The sequence below is a fragment of the Vipera berus genome, assembly GCF_964194415.1.
Source record: "Vipera berus genome assembly, chromosome: Z".
NCBI classification, from domain to species: Eukaryota; Metazoa; Chordata; class Lepidosauria; order Squamata; family Viperidae; genus Vipera; species Vipera berus.
In genome coordinates this window covers 85,619,234-85,635,255 of record NC_138205.1, presented here as the reverse complement: position 1 = coordinate 85,635,255, position 16,022 = coordinate 85,619,234, and the positions used below count along the sequence as shown (strand labels likewise).

General features: G+C 37.6%; 2 protein-coding genes across 3 annotated transcripts in view; one reads left to right on the top strand and one right to left on the bottom strand.

Moving 5' to 3' along the window:
- Positions 1 to 9,201, bottom strand: part of NGLY1 (N-glycanase 1) — a 29,130-nt gene extending 19,929 nt beyond the window's left edge. The window contains exons 1-2 of one of the 2 annotated variants that reach the window (XM_081344839.1): positions 8,816 to 9,201; positions 1,810 to 2,018 (exon numbers count right to left, since the gene is read on the bottom strand). In XM_081344839.1, coding sequence (XP_081200965.1) covers positions 1,810 to 1,812 — 3 coding nt within the window. In that variant the 5' untranslated portion in view covers positions 1,813 to 2,018; positions 8,816 to 9,201. The other variant, XM_081344840.1, reaches the window with a different exon arrangement.
- Positions 9,202 to 14,219, top strand: OXSM (3-oxoacyl-ACP synthase, mitochondrial). Its single transcript, XM_081344841.1, has 3 exons — positions 9,202 to 9,373; positions 10,982 to 11,989; positions 13,510 to 14,219. Exons 2-3 carry the CDS (start codon positions 11,007 to 11,009, stop codon positions 13,910 to 13,912), a joined length of 1,386 nt encoding a protein of 461 aa, XP_081200967.1. The 5' UTR covers positions 9,202 to 9,373; positions 10,982 to 11,006; the 3' UTR covers positions 13,913 to 14,219.
- The last annotated feature ends 1,803 nt before the right edge of the window (positions 14,220 to 16,022 follow it).

Sequence of the window (16,022 nt, the reverse complement as noted above, 5' to 3'; positions counted from 1 at the left end):
TGTTGCTGGACAGGAGGCGCATGGGATTTGGTATATGCCCTGGTTTTCCAGTTCTATTTTGTCTTTGGGATTTCTCAGGATGGTTGATATCTTTCTGTCAGTGTTAAATGTGGTTTTGATGTTATGTTTGCGTAGTACTTTACTGATTTTGTCGGTTGTTCCTTTTATGTAGGGCAAGATGGCTCGTCCGTTGTTCTGTTCTTCTTCTTGGATGTTTTTCTGTTTCGGAGTCCGCTGCTGAATTATATTGGTGATTTTGTTTTTTTGGAAATTGTTTGCTGTCAATATGTCTGTCAGGGTGTGTAGTTCTGTTTGTATATGTGTTTCATCTGCAAGGCGTCTGGTTCTTGTTATTAGTGTTTTGGCTACTGAATTTATTTGTGCTGGGTGATGATGTGATTGCGCATTGAGGTAACGGTTGGTGTGTGTTTTCTTTCGGTAGACTGTGTGTCCTAGGGTTCCGTTTTGTTTTTTGTATATAAGTACATCCAGGAAAGGTAACTGGTTGTTTGTTTCAATCTCCATGGTGAATTTTATTTTGGGATGTAGGCTATTCAGGTGTGTTAGGAAGTTTTCTAGCTCCTTTCTTCCGTGGGGCCAGATCACGAAGGTGTCATCCACATATCTGAGCCACAGTTTTGGTTTGTTTGTAGTCTTTTCTAGAGCGTTAGTTTCAAATTCTTCCATGAAAAGGTTGGCGATAACTGGTGATAGAGGGGATCCCATTGGTGCGCCTTCTATTTGTTTGTATCTCTGGCCTCTGTGTATGAAGTATGTGTTTGATAAGCAGTGTTCTGCTAGTTCTATAATATGGTTAGGCAGAATAATCAGAGAAGCCATTGAAATAGAAAAACACCCAGACAGTATGAACAAGCGAGACGACACCTCCCGCCTACATGCCATTTGGAAACCAGCATTGATAGACAAACAAATTTCAGCAAACAAGGATTTAAAAAACCAACAAACAATCCCAAATGCCACCAGCCCCAGCAAGACTCATCCACACCCAGAACAAAAACTCTCCCACACAGAAGATAGAACAAGTCAAGCAAAAGTGCTATCACCCAAGCAGAAGAACGCACACACGAACCTGACTGACCCATACCAGAGATGCATGGCGGGTCCTCGAACTCGGAGCCAAGCCAAAGCTCTGGAGGCCACTACACAGCCCACTCCTCAAGACACCAAATCACAACACTCAGGATATTACGACACAACAAAAAACCCCACCCATTCAGAACACACCCCACCCAATCAGAAGACAGCCACGCCTCCAACCAATCGGAAGACAACCACACATCCACCCAATCAGAAGACAGCCACGCCTCCACTCAATCAGAAGAAAACCACGCCTCCACCCAGTCGGAAGACACCTCCACCCAATCAGAAAGCAGCCACGCCTCCACCCAGTCGGAACACAGCCCCACCGGCAGTTAGAAGGAAAGGAACAGACAGACCACGCATTGTTCCTGAAAGCAGCAGGAGGAATACTCCGGCCTGATGATGACGGATGGGATTTCGTCGAAACGTCGCCACAACTTTCTGAAGATGAAAGGAACGCGGGAAGAAACCCGAGACTCTAGACCTACACACATATATATATATATATATATATACACACACACACACACACACACACACACATACACACACACAACTTTATAATTTTATATAAGCACAGAAAGTAATATTTCTAGAAACTGCATATGAATTACATTTCCATTTCACACTGTGGTTTAAGTCTTTAACTTACATTCCCAATTTCAAATATTATTAATGTTCAATGTAACAAACTTTAAAATAGGTTACCATGACAGCAGACTGAATATCTGTGTCTAATTTGGTATCAGTAGTTTGCGTCGACTGAAGAGCAGTAGGCTGTGTATCTTTCCAGAGGATCCTGATCTCATTTGATCTGATCCATTTATTCTGCTATTCTTTCCCCCAGCAATTAGATTTCAAATTCTGCATAGCTGCTCAATTGATGCCTCCTTAGGAAAAGTAAGATGAGTTTCCCCCTGAAATTACAATTACAAAAGCAAAATCATCTATATTAAAAATAATTTTGTTCTGAATTATACCATCTCTTCCAGCCTGGTAAAATAAATGCATAAATAAAAAATATTCTTGGCAACTATAGATAGTCTTGCTTAATAATGATAATTGGAATTTCCATTTCTAATTTCATTAAATGACATGATCATAAACTAAAACTCATGAGACCACATCACTTAGTGTTGACAATCCCAGCAATCATTGTTGCCATCTTTCAGCAAGAATCAATGGTTAAGCAAGGATTTCATGTGACTGTTACTTGTGACCTCCTGCCAGTTTCCAACAAGCAAAATCAATGGGGAAGTTAGCCAAAAGTCTAAAGTCCCAGTTGGCTCACAAACAAGCCATGACTAGCTTATATTTGTATATACAAGTTATAATACAATCTAGAATGGTTGAATACGGCACACATGTTTTTCACCAGAAGGATAGATGTTGGTAATCTTAAAAAATGGTTAAGTTTTCCTTAGCACATAAAGACCAAACTAGAGGCAAAATACCTTCATTGTAGTGGATGAGAATAATGAGACGTTTCAAAAGGACCAAGTAACATTCTTCTACATGGCAATTTCAAGGTACCTACAGTACCTCTACAAATCCCATTTCAAAAAGGCATTCAACAACTCCTCTGACAGCCAATAATCTGGTAGAAAATGCTTGATTCTCAATTCAAAGAGATCAATATTTTTCTTCATTTGGGTGTCTGATTAGAGTGAAAAATATTTAACCATTTTTTTCTAAGATGTGCTTATATTTTGAAGCCAAGAACATTGTGCTCTCATATTTCAATAACAAACTATGGCTGTCTGTGACCCCATATACCTTAACCTTAAGTTCCGTAGATATGTTCTCTGGTTTCACAATTCTGAGATATTATTAGTTAAATAGTAAATAAACTCTGTAAAATGATTTAAGCCTTTTATTATATTCACAGCTACCCTGCATGATAAATCAGTATTTTTTAAGGGAACATAGCTGGGCTAATCACATTATTTTATCATATTTTGCAACAATTCCCTCTATTCTCTCTTATGAGTGTTTTTAGATAAAGAACCCCCACCCATAGATACTCACACATTGATCAGCTCCTGGATATGTTATCTTTTATACTCCCTGTCAAGCTGCGAAGCCTACCGTCTTTAGGACTGCTGCATGCTTCTAGCTTGCCCACAGTGTGGTAGGGGGAGAGGGGAAAGTTTTGAATCCACAAGTGCTCCTTATTAATGTGAGAGTTGAAGAGTTGTTTTGGCAACTAAAATTTCTTCTCATAACAATTACTGGAAGATATATTGGACCTGAACTGTCAGAAAGGGGAGAGAAAGTTCTACTCTTTTAATTATCTGTTTCCCGCCATAGTTTCAGAGTTAGCTTTTCTTCAAGCTTGCCTGATTGTTTTATGACTAATAAAGTTAACCTTGGAGTTCATCATACCTCTAGTTTAGTGATGGCGAACCTTTTAGAGACTGAGTGCCCAAACTGCAACCCCAAACCCACTATGTGTCGTCAGGTGCCGGGTGGGCGTGGCCCATTGGGTGGGCATGGCTGTGATGGTAACAGCAGACTGGCAGGAGTAAAAAGTTCAATCAGTCAATTCCAACTTTGCAAGATCTTTTTTTCCTGTGAGAAGTTGAAATTGATTGATCGATTGAACCTTTTTTTTTTGCACACAGCAGTGGAGGCCTAAAGCGAAAAGGTTTTATAAAACCCACCTGAAGGCCTAGGACTGGGGCAATGGCGTGCGTGGCCACAGAGAGGGCTCTGCATGCCACCCGTGGCACGTGTGCCATAGGTTCGCCACCACGGCTCTAGTGTTTTGCTTGGTTGAGATTTTCAGCCGGAATATGACACTGTCTATCTTTGAAAATACTTTGAACTGGCGGCTTCAAGTCAAGATGGCCAACTGACCAGTCCGGAAAGCTCTTTCCAGACCAAAGCTTTTTCAATTTTACAAAATAAGGAACTGAGTTCTATTAAGTTTATATCAGTCTCCTGGGTTGGAAGAGCCTCACAATCACCCCACAAGATCCTCCATACAGCAGTGGTCTGTAAGGAGACTCTGAAGCAGCACTTCAAAGTAACCAAGTGAGCTATTTAGCTGGGTGCTGTTGTGGAAAAGCAGTCATTTTAGAATTTATTTTGTCCTCTTTTAGACATTGTATTAGTTTACTACATTTACTAAGCTAAAAGAGACTCCTTTCAGTCACAACTTACTCCTTTTTTATAACAAATTTTATTGGTTTTCCAGTATTTACATTTGAGTATTTGGAAAGCAGCGTGATGATTGGGTAGTCAATAGTTCAATAACAAAATCTTTAGTACATATCTCAGGTTACATCATGAAAAATTCCTTCTATATTTCCCTTAACATTTCCTATACCATATTTGAGCTAGTAAATTTCTAATTATAACACGCTCAGTTAAAACAGTTATCAATATATTTTTACTTATACATATCCATGTCCTGTTTTTGAGTTTTACCTAATTTCCAATTACAATATTCCAATTGAACCTTTAATATCCATAATATTTAAGTTTCGGGTAACCCAAATTTCCTTTATTTCACTACATAAAGATTATCATATCTAAAATACACATATTACTTACTTAAATATATTCTTATATTATTTCATAAACATTTTCTATTTCTCATCCTAGAACCTCACCATTTACTAATAAAGTGTCCTTTATTGTCTCAAGTCCATCTTCTATATCAGGGCTTTTCAACCAATGGTATGGGTACCACCTGTGGTACATTGGCACTTGGCAGGTGGTATGCAACCATCCTAGAAAACTGGTAGCAGGGGAGGGGAATGAGCTGAACCGGTGGCAACATCGCACAAGCCTGAGCAAGAGATGGCTGGAGCTGCAGGGCTGTCAGGACTCAGCGAAAGCGCCAGGATCAGTGCTTCTTCGGGGTTGTCAGGGCTCAGTAGAAGCACCAGGATCGGCGCCAGGCTCCAGCTGGAGCTCGGCACTGATCCTGGTGCTTCTGCTGAGCCCAGAAGAAGCACCAATCAGCTGGAATGTTGCAGCATCTCCAGGGTCTTGTGATTTACATTCAGAAGCTTGGCAACTGATTCATATTTATGATAGTCAGTGTCCCAGGGTCATGTGAAGTGACTAAAACCCGCTGCCACCCAGCAGAGGGGGGAAAATAAAAACCAAACACCCACCCCACCCCACCCCTGCTGCCAATCCTCAACAGAAATGCTCACAACAATGAAAACCTCGACAGGAGGAAGAGTACTGCCGGGCGGGCAGGCAGGTGTCTTGCTCGGCTGTGGCTTGGGGGGCACTTCTTTCAGTGCCATTGTAACTTGGAAAAGGCACTAAGCAAACTGTTGTAAGTTCAGGACTACCTGTATTTCATAACTTTTTTCCTTTTTTTTTTGGTCATCAAGTTTTTGATACCTTGCTAGGTGACTGGTAGTACTTGGATGTTGCCATATCCTAAAAGTGGTACAATGAATGAAAAGGTTGAAAAGCCCTGCTCTATAGTAATGCAGATGTAAACCATTCAGAAAAGTTGAAGCTAGAAGATTAAGAAGACAAAGACACCTAAAATCTACATGCTCCACCCAAACTCTAAGACAGGACATAAGAGGATTAACCCACAGATGCCAAAGGGACACAGGTCAAAATACATGACACAGGAAATACAAAACCTCAAACAGGAACAGGAAACAACTCCAAACAAAAGCCCCAGAGGGTATAAAAACCTACATGTGCTCACTCTCTCTTTTTTCCAGAGCCATATTTCTGTCTGGCTCTCCTCTTCAATAAACTGCAACATTCTTTCTAAAGCACTTGCCATGTTGTTTATTTCCGGCTTGGACTGAACCATGATGAAGACTTTTCCTTCAACAGATTGAATTCATTACCAATTGGTTTCTAACAAATTCTACTGTAACCTTAAAGTGCTGTTGTCATTTTAAAATTCTACACGGTCAGGGATCTGAGTAACTTTGAGACTGCCTGCTCCCCACCAGTAGCTGTCTGTTTGGTTAGATCTGAAGGAGGATTCCCATCAAGTACCTATATCTGAAAAAATGTTAGCATCAGAAGCCATAAACTGGGATATTCCCACTGTTGCCCCACTCCTTTTGAACAGCACCAGGATAAGATCAGCACCAACAAAAAGAACTTTTTTATTTTTTAACTTTGATGGGAAAATTTCCATCTTTAAATCATTTTTTTTTATTTTGGGAAAACAAACTTTATCTCAACTTTTCTCTATGGTTATGATTTATCTGCTTCTCTTGTTCCTGAAAAGAACAGTGTGTTTTTCAAAATGTCTCTAAAAGGAGATAAAACTTTCTGGGAAGCATTTGAAAAAAGATTGCTCTCCAACCTATAGGTTTTATTTGAAAATATAAATTAAAAAATTGATGGGTCAACAGCAGCTCTGAACCAAATCCAGCATGATATCCAAAAGCAAGAAATAACAGTTGGATTTGATTTGTAACTTGAATCTGAATACAATCTGTTGCTGCCAAATTAAAGGAAAAAAGTATTTGGTTTGAAGATTATAGATCTTCCAGAAAAGATTGAAAGGAATATGAATAGAGAAATTCTGAGATAAAGGAACTGATGAAGGATGAATTGGATTTTCTTGGCAAGATGAATGTTGTGCTTTTAAGGAGACTTTTTCAACAATGGGATGCTGCAGAGATATTCACAATAGAGATTTATGAACGGAAACAAGATGCAATTTTGGGGAAAGTTCCCAATTAAAATCCAAGGAAAGGTTTTATTATTAAGACTCAAATGAGGGTATTTGATTCTGGACAGATCAGAGATAATGACTGGGGTATTTAAGGTAGATAAGAAATTGCTGTTGACTCTCTACGAGTAAATTACAATAATAGATTGTTAACAGAGGGCACTGTTAATTCAGGGGTGTCAACCCCCCATTCAACAGCCCATTGTGTATCAGGCCGAGCAAATGGCAGATGTGTGTGCAAAATCATCCCCTCCTCTTGCTGCTACTGCAGCAAGAAAGGTTAGGGCCACTATTAACAATTATTTTTTCTTCGTATATACAATGCATAACAGGTCAAATTGGGTTGCAAATAGATGTAGAAGTTTATAAGTTTTGGATCTGTTGGAGGAAGCTATTGTTGTTGCAATACCACTGTCACTGTTCAACTAGGCCAGGGGAAGATTAAAAAAACACCCACATTACTCCAGAAAGCCTTTGGGAAATGATATGAGTTGTGAGATGTCCCTGTGTAAGGGATAATTTGGGGATGTAATTCTTAAAAGTATCATTTGTGTTTTATAATAAGTGTTACTGTTGCAGTTATTTTAATCTATTTATGGAATTAGAATGTATGTGTAGGGGCGAGTTGTAATTTAAATGGCATACAAACCTGAATAATAAATATTTTCTTTTCCTCTTGTTTATAGGCACTTAGTGAAACATTATCTGAAAATTCAGTTAGGCCGAAATAATAAGGGTTGAATCATTCAAAGAGCATACAGCTATCATTTTCTAAATAATTACATTGCCTGGCAGGGCACTTATGGGCACAGTTTAATCATCTTATACTTCTGCTTAGAATCCTAAATAGTTTAACATTGATCCAACCTTCTCCAAAAATGCATTTGCTTTTAGAAGACTTCCTCAGAATTCCCTAGCTTTTCAATGTAGGCACTAGACTCCTGTACTGTTTATATAACAAATTTATTCTTTCTGCTTTTCCTGCAGTATCAGATACTCCCTCTAAGGAACTCGTCCTCCAAACTGTATTAATCTCTTCCATTTCTACCATGACAGATATAAATAAGGTAATCATCACAGCTTTGGATTTTACTGAGACTATTTTGCCCCTAATTAAATTTCTTCTAATGCTTCTTAATCAGAACTTATTCCAACCCTAAGAATAAACTGGAACTCCCAATGTTCACACATTCAAATCTATTTCGTGCTATACAGAACTAAAAGTGAGCAATATAGTGTTATTCTTCAAAAACTATGCCTTCTGCATTCAAACAGCTCAAAAATTTGGATGAGAATGGCTATCGAACTAATCTCATTTGCTTCTTTGGACCTTGATAATTTTATTTTTAATATATTTTAGGTCACACATATGGTTTAACAATTAATACCTTTTCCAAATCTGGTACACCTGCTGCATTGGCCATCAATTTAATCAATGTAATTTCTAACCAACAAGGGAGTTGCCCCAAACACCCAGAGGCATATTATTCCAATTTTATCCTGTAATTTTATGCTGATCTTTGAATACTCCGGTAATAAGTGTTTCACATAGCTGCATTTCTTGCCTGCTTTTCCATTGTGATATTACAGCTCCCAAGTCAGCTTTACATGCTTAATTTTTAAAATGAATTCTATTGCAACTCCAATTATATTAAATCACTTCGCTTTTTAATCTGAAAAACAAATATTATTTTGTGGAGACAAACTATTTTTATAAATTTTTGTACAGACAAACTAGTAATGGCCCAGCAGTGCTGTACCGTATACAATGCAAATCTTAATGGTGCAGGAGAAACAGTTCAATTTACAATTGATCAAGCACAAAACAGGAAATTGCGCAACTGAATAATTCCTTTCTCAACTAGTGACCCGCCCGCGACACTGAAAACAATTGTTATGCCCGCGATCCAGAAGCTTTTTTGTTGTTGTTTTGTTTTAATATATACCCAGGGAAGTCCCATCCCGACAGCTTTAGCGGGAAAATAAGACGCCGAACGTCGACACCTCCTGTCTGGCGGACCCGTCAGTCCTTCTCACCTGATGATATTATCTGCGTAGGTAAGCAGCAACCCCGAAGCCTCCAAAAGCGTTTCTCTAGAATTCTGGGAGAGGCCGCTTAGTGCTCGCGAGAGCACTTGTCATAGTAGATTCCACTACGGCCACCATCCCATTGCAATGGCATTTGCCTACGGTTAGTCGTCGCCAGAGGGAGAAACTTCCTTTTTGAGGCGCGCCCGCCCGCACTCAATTCTAAATCTTGCTGACTCAGATTACCATGCGTCTAAATGGGGCGCCGACTATGGTGAATCAGAAAGGGAGGGCGATGACGCCTTCATTCGTGAGACAGGACTGCTTCCCAGTCCCAGTGGTGAGCATGCGCACCACAAGCTACATTGTCACCCACCCTATCCCCACGCAGCCTGCTGGACTTACTGAACCTTACGCGTCGGGAAGCGGCTTCTTGAAGATTTGCCGTCGCTGGGCTACAGAAATCCGAGCTACCAAATGGCATTGACAGAAAAATAACCCTTCTTTGTTGTCAATTACTGTATTAGATATGGTAACCCTGTAGCGCTTTCAAGCAAACTATTTTTGGTAATGCTAGTGTCTTATGTCTGCCTGATATGTGTTGCAGAAAACTCTCCTATAATTTAGTGCTCATGCAGCTTTTGCAATTCAAATTTGGCAGCTTCAATCAAAAAGCACCATGGATCTTATCCTCCTTGTTCCCATATTTTTTTCTTTTAAGAAAATAAGAAAAATGATAAGGGAAATCAAGATGTTTTATAAATAGAAAACACTATCTCCTGGATCCCTTTGATGAATGAGAAAAGGCAGTTATGAAGGGCACCATAACAAGCCTCAACTGAATGCATTTGCATTGCAATTCTAAGCATGAATATTAATATAAAATGATAAATGATTTGTATTTTTATTTTTCTGTAAAGTTAAATCCTATTTACCTTTATGGGAGTTACTTCCTAGATCTGAAACATTGTATATCAGTTGAAAGTGAAACTTGAAAGCTCTGTCAAATTTATTATGGCTTAGCTCCTTAGTACAGTAAATCTGTTGCTCATACAGTTGAATTTTGGTGATCTGGAAATAAAATCTGTCTGCATTTTATTACCAATTACATTGAGATCCAAATAGCCTCTTACAGTAATAAGTTGCTGAAGAGGAGGCTTCTTAAACAGTAGCATCATATTACAGGTATGCTGTGGTCAGTGAGAAGACCACTGATAACAGGTTATGTGTTATATGAGTGTGATAACACAAAGAACATAGAACATAGAATAATAGAGTTGGAAGGGATCTTGGGTGTCTTTTAGTCCAAACCTGTTCTCAAGCTGGAGAACTATACCATTCAGGACAATAAAAAGTATGGACATATTTCAGCCCTTTACTCCTGAACTAATTCATGGCTATTGTTCCCCCAAAAAGAGGAAATAGAAAGCTTAAGAGCCTATTGGGCTAAACTTCACAGAATTATATAGTGCAAATCAGGAATATGAACAGAATTGCTTATTATGAAATTGGCAACTGCAACATGTTTTTGAGATTGTTGCTGACTATCCATACAGTTTTCATTGCAACAGTATCCTTCCTTTTTCTGGGACTTTTTAAAAAAATTTCTGAGTCTGTTTTCCAGTGTTGATAGTCTTTGATGGTGTCCCATAGAATCACACTGTTTGCTTCCAAGCTAAAGTGTATTAGAGTATATATAACAAAACTATGGCATAGTTATTTTTCAGATTATTTTATTATTTTTGTGAAAAGCAGTAAAATCCCAAAGTTTTGTTCTACTTCTAAAAATTTACAAGAAAGATAAAATAATAATTAAAACTTTAAAGTTTGAGCTGAAAATTTCCACGCATATATTTTTGAGTTTAATACATTGGATGCATTGAATTTAGTATGATCAAACAGCCATTTCTTGAAAATTTGTGAATAATTTGAGTCTGGGATATACAAAACTTTTTATGAGAAAATTCTTACCTCTGATGTCAAATTGCAATCATAAATTCTTCAATTAGGCTTGAAAATTAGAATGTAGAAACCATTTATTTCATTTTACTTAAATGTACATTATCATATGTTGTATGTTTGATAGATTAATACTTTTTTACTGTTATAAGAAATGTAAACTTTACCCATAGTGAAAGCTTGTAAGTAATAATTTTATTTTCCTCTCCTCCATAGGAATAAACTTTAAAGTAGTACAGTGATGATTCTCCAGCACTTGAGAACTGTATTCAGAGCTACAAGCCTCTGCCTTCCAAGTTCACAAGTACAGCAGTATCTAGATATCAATAAAAGATGTCTGAATACTAGGTTAGTTCACGGTCAAAGAAGGGTTGTTGTCACAGGTATAGGATTAGTATGTCCTCTTGGTGTTGGAACCCAGTTGGTTTGGAACAATCTTCTCCAAGGAAATTGTGGGATTGTTGCCCTTGAAGGGGAAGAATATGCTTCTGTTCCTTGTAAAGTTGCTGCTTGCGTGCCAAAAGGGGCTGGTGAAGGTCAATTCCATGGAGAAAAATTTATAACAAAATCAGACAGCAAAGCTATGTCTTCTGCCACCATCATGGCCATAAGTGCTGCTGATCTAGCATTAAAAGATTCTGGCTGGTCTCCGCAATCTGACCAGGATAGTTTGAAAGCTGGTGTGGCTATAGGAATGGGAATGGTTCCACTGGAAGATATCTCTGATACAGCTTTGACATTCAAAACAAAAGGCTACAACAAAGTCAGCCCGTTTTTTGTTCCAAAGATTTTGATCAATATGGCAGCAGGTCATATTAGTATCAAATATCAATTGAAAGGACCAAACCATGCTGTGTCCACTGCTTGTACCACTGGAGCACATGCCATCGGAGACTCTTTTCGATTTATAACTCATGGTGATGCTGATGTGATGTTGGCGGGAGGAACGGAAGCTTGTATTAGCCCATTGTCTCTGGCTGGATTTGCCAGAGCTCGGGCTCTGAGTACTAGCTTTAACTCAAACCCTCAAAAAGCTTGTTGTCCATTCCATCCACTAAGAGAAGGATTTGTCATGGGAGAAGGTGCTGCAGTTTTGGTTTTGGAAGAATACATGCATGCTGTTCAGAGAGGAGTCAAACCATATGCAGAAATTTTAGGCTATGGACTGTCAGCTGATGCCTGCCACATTACAGCACCTGATCCAAATGGAGATGGAGCTTTAAGGTAACAAATGATTATCATAAATCATTGATACAATTTCCTAATGTAGGAATGGCTTTCCTTTGGCTGATCAGAGGTCTTTTATATGGGAGCATTAACTAGCTAATTGAGAAATCTGTTTGCTAACAAAGTGATACCAGATTTGGGCATGTGTGTGTGTGCGCGCACATATATGTGTGTCTCCATGTGTGAAGAGCCTGCTGGTAAAGAATGGTGCACTTCCATGGTTAGTGAGCAGATACTGTGATTTGCTATTAATCCCATAAGCAAAGTTACATTGCTGGGTTAGCCTTGGCTGCCATTTAATAGTCATTTGAACTAATCACCAGATGCAGCTGTGCATTCATTTTATTTGCCCAGTGACAAATTCTGGTGACCACCCATCTTCCCAGGATAAAACAGATATGACATGGATACCTTCCTTTAAGGTGACTTTCTTTTAAATTATGTAAGTAGTACACTGGTAGAGAGCCTTTTTTGTGGTCACACACTGATTGAAAAAAAAGTTTTTCCATATAGAAGTTAGGTTGGCATTAGTACGTTTATTACAAAGATGTCTTCATTTTCATTTATTTTTGATGGTGGACGAATGGAATATTTTTATTCCTTTATTTGCCTGCTTCCTGAGCGTTATATTACTGCCTCATTTACACTATTCTAGGTTTTTAGTTACGTTTTCAAATGTATTATTATTCAAAATAATAGTTTCATTTTTAAAAAGGAATTGAGAAACAGCTGATCCAGTGTACTACTTGTTAGCTTAATACCTGTTTTTCATAATTTGGAGAAAGAAAGTGTGAAGTAGAGCTTTTATTTAGGAAGGATGTGAAACTGAAATGGTTTTAAATTTGGGTAATGCCATTTGAAATACTATTGTGATTATTGGAGATAATCACGGGACAATCATGCTATCTCATTTTAAATAAGGAAATAATGATGAATTACGGTATGTGGTACCTACATAGGTGTTAGATCCAATGAACTCTGTTCCATAAAATGTTAAACTAATTTGCCTTATCCATTCTTAAAATAATGATGATTCCCCATTATGTAAAAAAGTCTATTAATTGATTCTGCTTGTTCAGCTCCAAGATACATAACAAGGAGAGACATAGCATTTGATGAAATATTCTGCCAACTAGCACAATTTAAGATTCAAAATAATTAAATTTATCAGCTCACTAGAACCTAAATTTCTATTTTCAATCAATCTAGCAATACATACTATATCATTTTTAAATTAAAATTACAGTATAGAAGAAAAGGATGTCTATTCGTGTCTTAAAGAATTCACCATTTTGTTGTAACAGGTATCTTGTGAAGTTCTTCATTCTTCTTGGTTTAGGTGAGCATCTCCTAATCTCAGTGCAGGATTGCAGTAAATGGGATCTCAGAAAAGCTCATTTTTATATATGACATTTTATATCCTTCCAGTGTTGCATATTTCCTTATTTTCAGGCACACAGATGGATTGAAATAACCTCATATCTGATAAAGCTAATTTCTTCCTTTTTGTTCCAAAGGTGCATGTCTGCAGCAATCAAAGATTCTGGAATTTCTCCTGAAGATATAACATACATTAATGCTCATGCCACCTCCACTCCACTAGGAGACGCTGCAGAGAATCAAGCTATCAAAGACCTTTTTAAAGGTCATGCCTATGCCCTTGCAGTCTCCTCAACTAAAGGAGCAACAGGTCATCTCTTGGGTGCTGCTGGTGCTATCGAGGCAGCTTTTACTGCTTTAGCTTGTTACCATGGAATTTTGCCACCTACTTTAAATCTGGATCGGACAGAGCTACCATTTGATCTCAATTATGTTCCACTAGTACCACAAGAATGGAAAAGTAAACAGCGACTTATTGCTCTCAGTAACTCTTTTGGTTTTGGTGGAACTAATGCATCATTGTGTTTTGCTAATATTTAATCTTATAATTTGTATATGTAAATACCATGCTCCCTCCTCCATTTATCTGCCTACCAAATATATGTATATATGTAAATCATTTGTCTATTTTTTTTATTCACATCATTTTTACCAGTGCTTGCTTGTTCTTTAGAATGCTTTATTTCAGCTGAATTTCTGAGGACTGGAACCTCTTCATTAAAAGGATGCGAAAGGTTTTAAATTCAGAACATTTTGAATTCGTAATACCCCACGGGGCTGAAACAGTTGTTTAAAATTTGAAGTGAGTAAACACCTACTCTGAATAAAAAAGGACTTTCGGGTTATTGTATCACATTTTTATTTTGCTTTGAAGCGGTAGTCACACAAAGACATGTACCGTATATAGGATAGGTGGCCAGGTAAAATATGCCCTGAATTTCTTTAATCTAGTTTCAGTGCCACATTTATGCACACTAAAGAGAAAAATAGGTTAGGCAAGGGTACTCCTCCATTTTTTAAATTCCCATTCTTTTGTCTACTTCCTATTCCCTTCCATTGTATAATATTTCAGAGGTGATTATTTTGTTTCTTTACTTGAGTAAATGAATGAGCGGTTGGTTCTGTGAAAAGTCCCGGAATTTGCTTTTCCAAGCAAACAAATTTAACTAGCGAAATTAAAACTTTAAAATACTTCCATTTGCTAAGTATCAATGTTTGGTGTGTTATCTATAATAGATAGTTTCATATTATAAAATATCTTAGCAACCCAATTTCATAGTAATGATAAAAGGAAAATTTTTAAACAAATGTAATATTGAAAATGCTGTGATAGAAACATGTATCAATTAAATGTAAAATAATTGAAATATTTAGTTTAAACAATAATACCTACCATCCAGACTAATATAAAAAGTTAAAGATTATATATTTTTATATTACCATCTCTGAAAATAGCATTATTTGGTACACTTCACTACGGTTTATATCCAACTAAACATACAAGTGGTGAATTTTTTAAAAAAAAAACATTCTGCCTACCTACCATCTGATCCTTGTTTCCATTTCTTCAATAGATCAAATATGGCTAGCAATCCATTTAAATAATTTTAAGGTACACATTTATAGTTAGGGAAGATATTGGATTAATGTGTTGTCACCTAAATCAAAATTCCAACATCTTCAATCTCTGGAGTGAAATATCTGGTATTGCAGAAAATAATTTCTAAGTGTGTAAAATTAAATAGCTGGGTTAAGGAGAGTTCTTGTGTACATACGGCTACTATATAGTCTATTGACTGGCACTAGATTTAGTTACAGCAAGTTAGTTAAGGCAGAAGCTGCCCATTCTCTTTTGTTTCAGAAGCAGATTTAAATTTTTATTAAGCTTGACGCATCTGCTCTAAAAGCCCATGACAACCTTTGTACCTTTTTTAAAATGTGCCTTTGACTCAGTTTTCCACTCCTGATGAGTGCCTGGCCTTGGCCCTGAAGTTTTCTTGGCAAGGATTTCAAAAATGGTTTCTATTGCCTTCTCTTATGGATAAGAAAGAATGATTGGCCCAAGGTCACCCAGCTCGTTTGGTACCTAATAAGGGAGCAAAACCCTTGGTTTCTGGCCCTGTGCCTTATTCATTGCCCCAGACTGGCACTCAGTTATTAAAACCTTCTAATAATTGAATTCTTTTCAGCAGGTAGCACAAGGAAAATGCTTGATAAGTATCTCAGAAATAAAATAAATCAAGGGAAACTATGCAAAGAACATAAATGACAAACCAATAAAGCCCAAATCAAGGCCCTTATAAAAATATTACTGTCCTCATATTGACTATATACACACATCAGAGGTCCAGTAAATTAACATCCTGGCCCCAGGCCTTCATGTTTGGGGGTGGGGGGAGCAAAATGAGGGATCCAGTGGGGCAGGGGAAAGAGTCATGACATATATTTACCGTATGGAGTTTTTGAATTTGACTTTGTAGCCTATTGTAAATATACAGTGTTAAAGATACATAACAGCTGTGATCAGCAAGCCCTGGACATTCTGTATTATATCAGTTGTAGCTTCCAGATCACTTTTAGAGGCAGTCCAGTGTAGAGTGCATTACAGTAATATAGGTGAATAGTGATAAGAGTGAGAATTATTGTTGCC

Excerpts from the sequence above, each read along its gene's own strand:
- OXSM (XM_081344841.1), top strand. The coding sequence starts at position 11,007 with ATGATTCTCCAGCACTTGAGAACTGTATTCAGAGCTACAAGCCTCTGC. Across the intron at positions 11,990-13,509 it reads AATGGAGATGGAGCTTTAAG|GTGCATGTCTGCAGCAATCA; the intron begins GTAACAAATGAT and ends TTTGTTCCAAAG.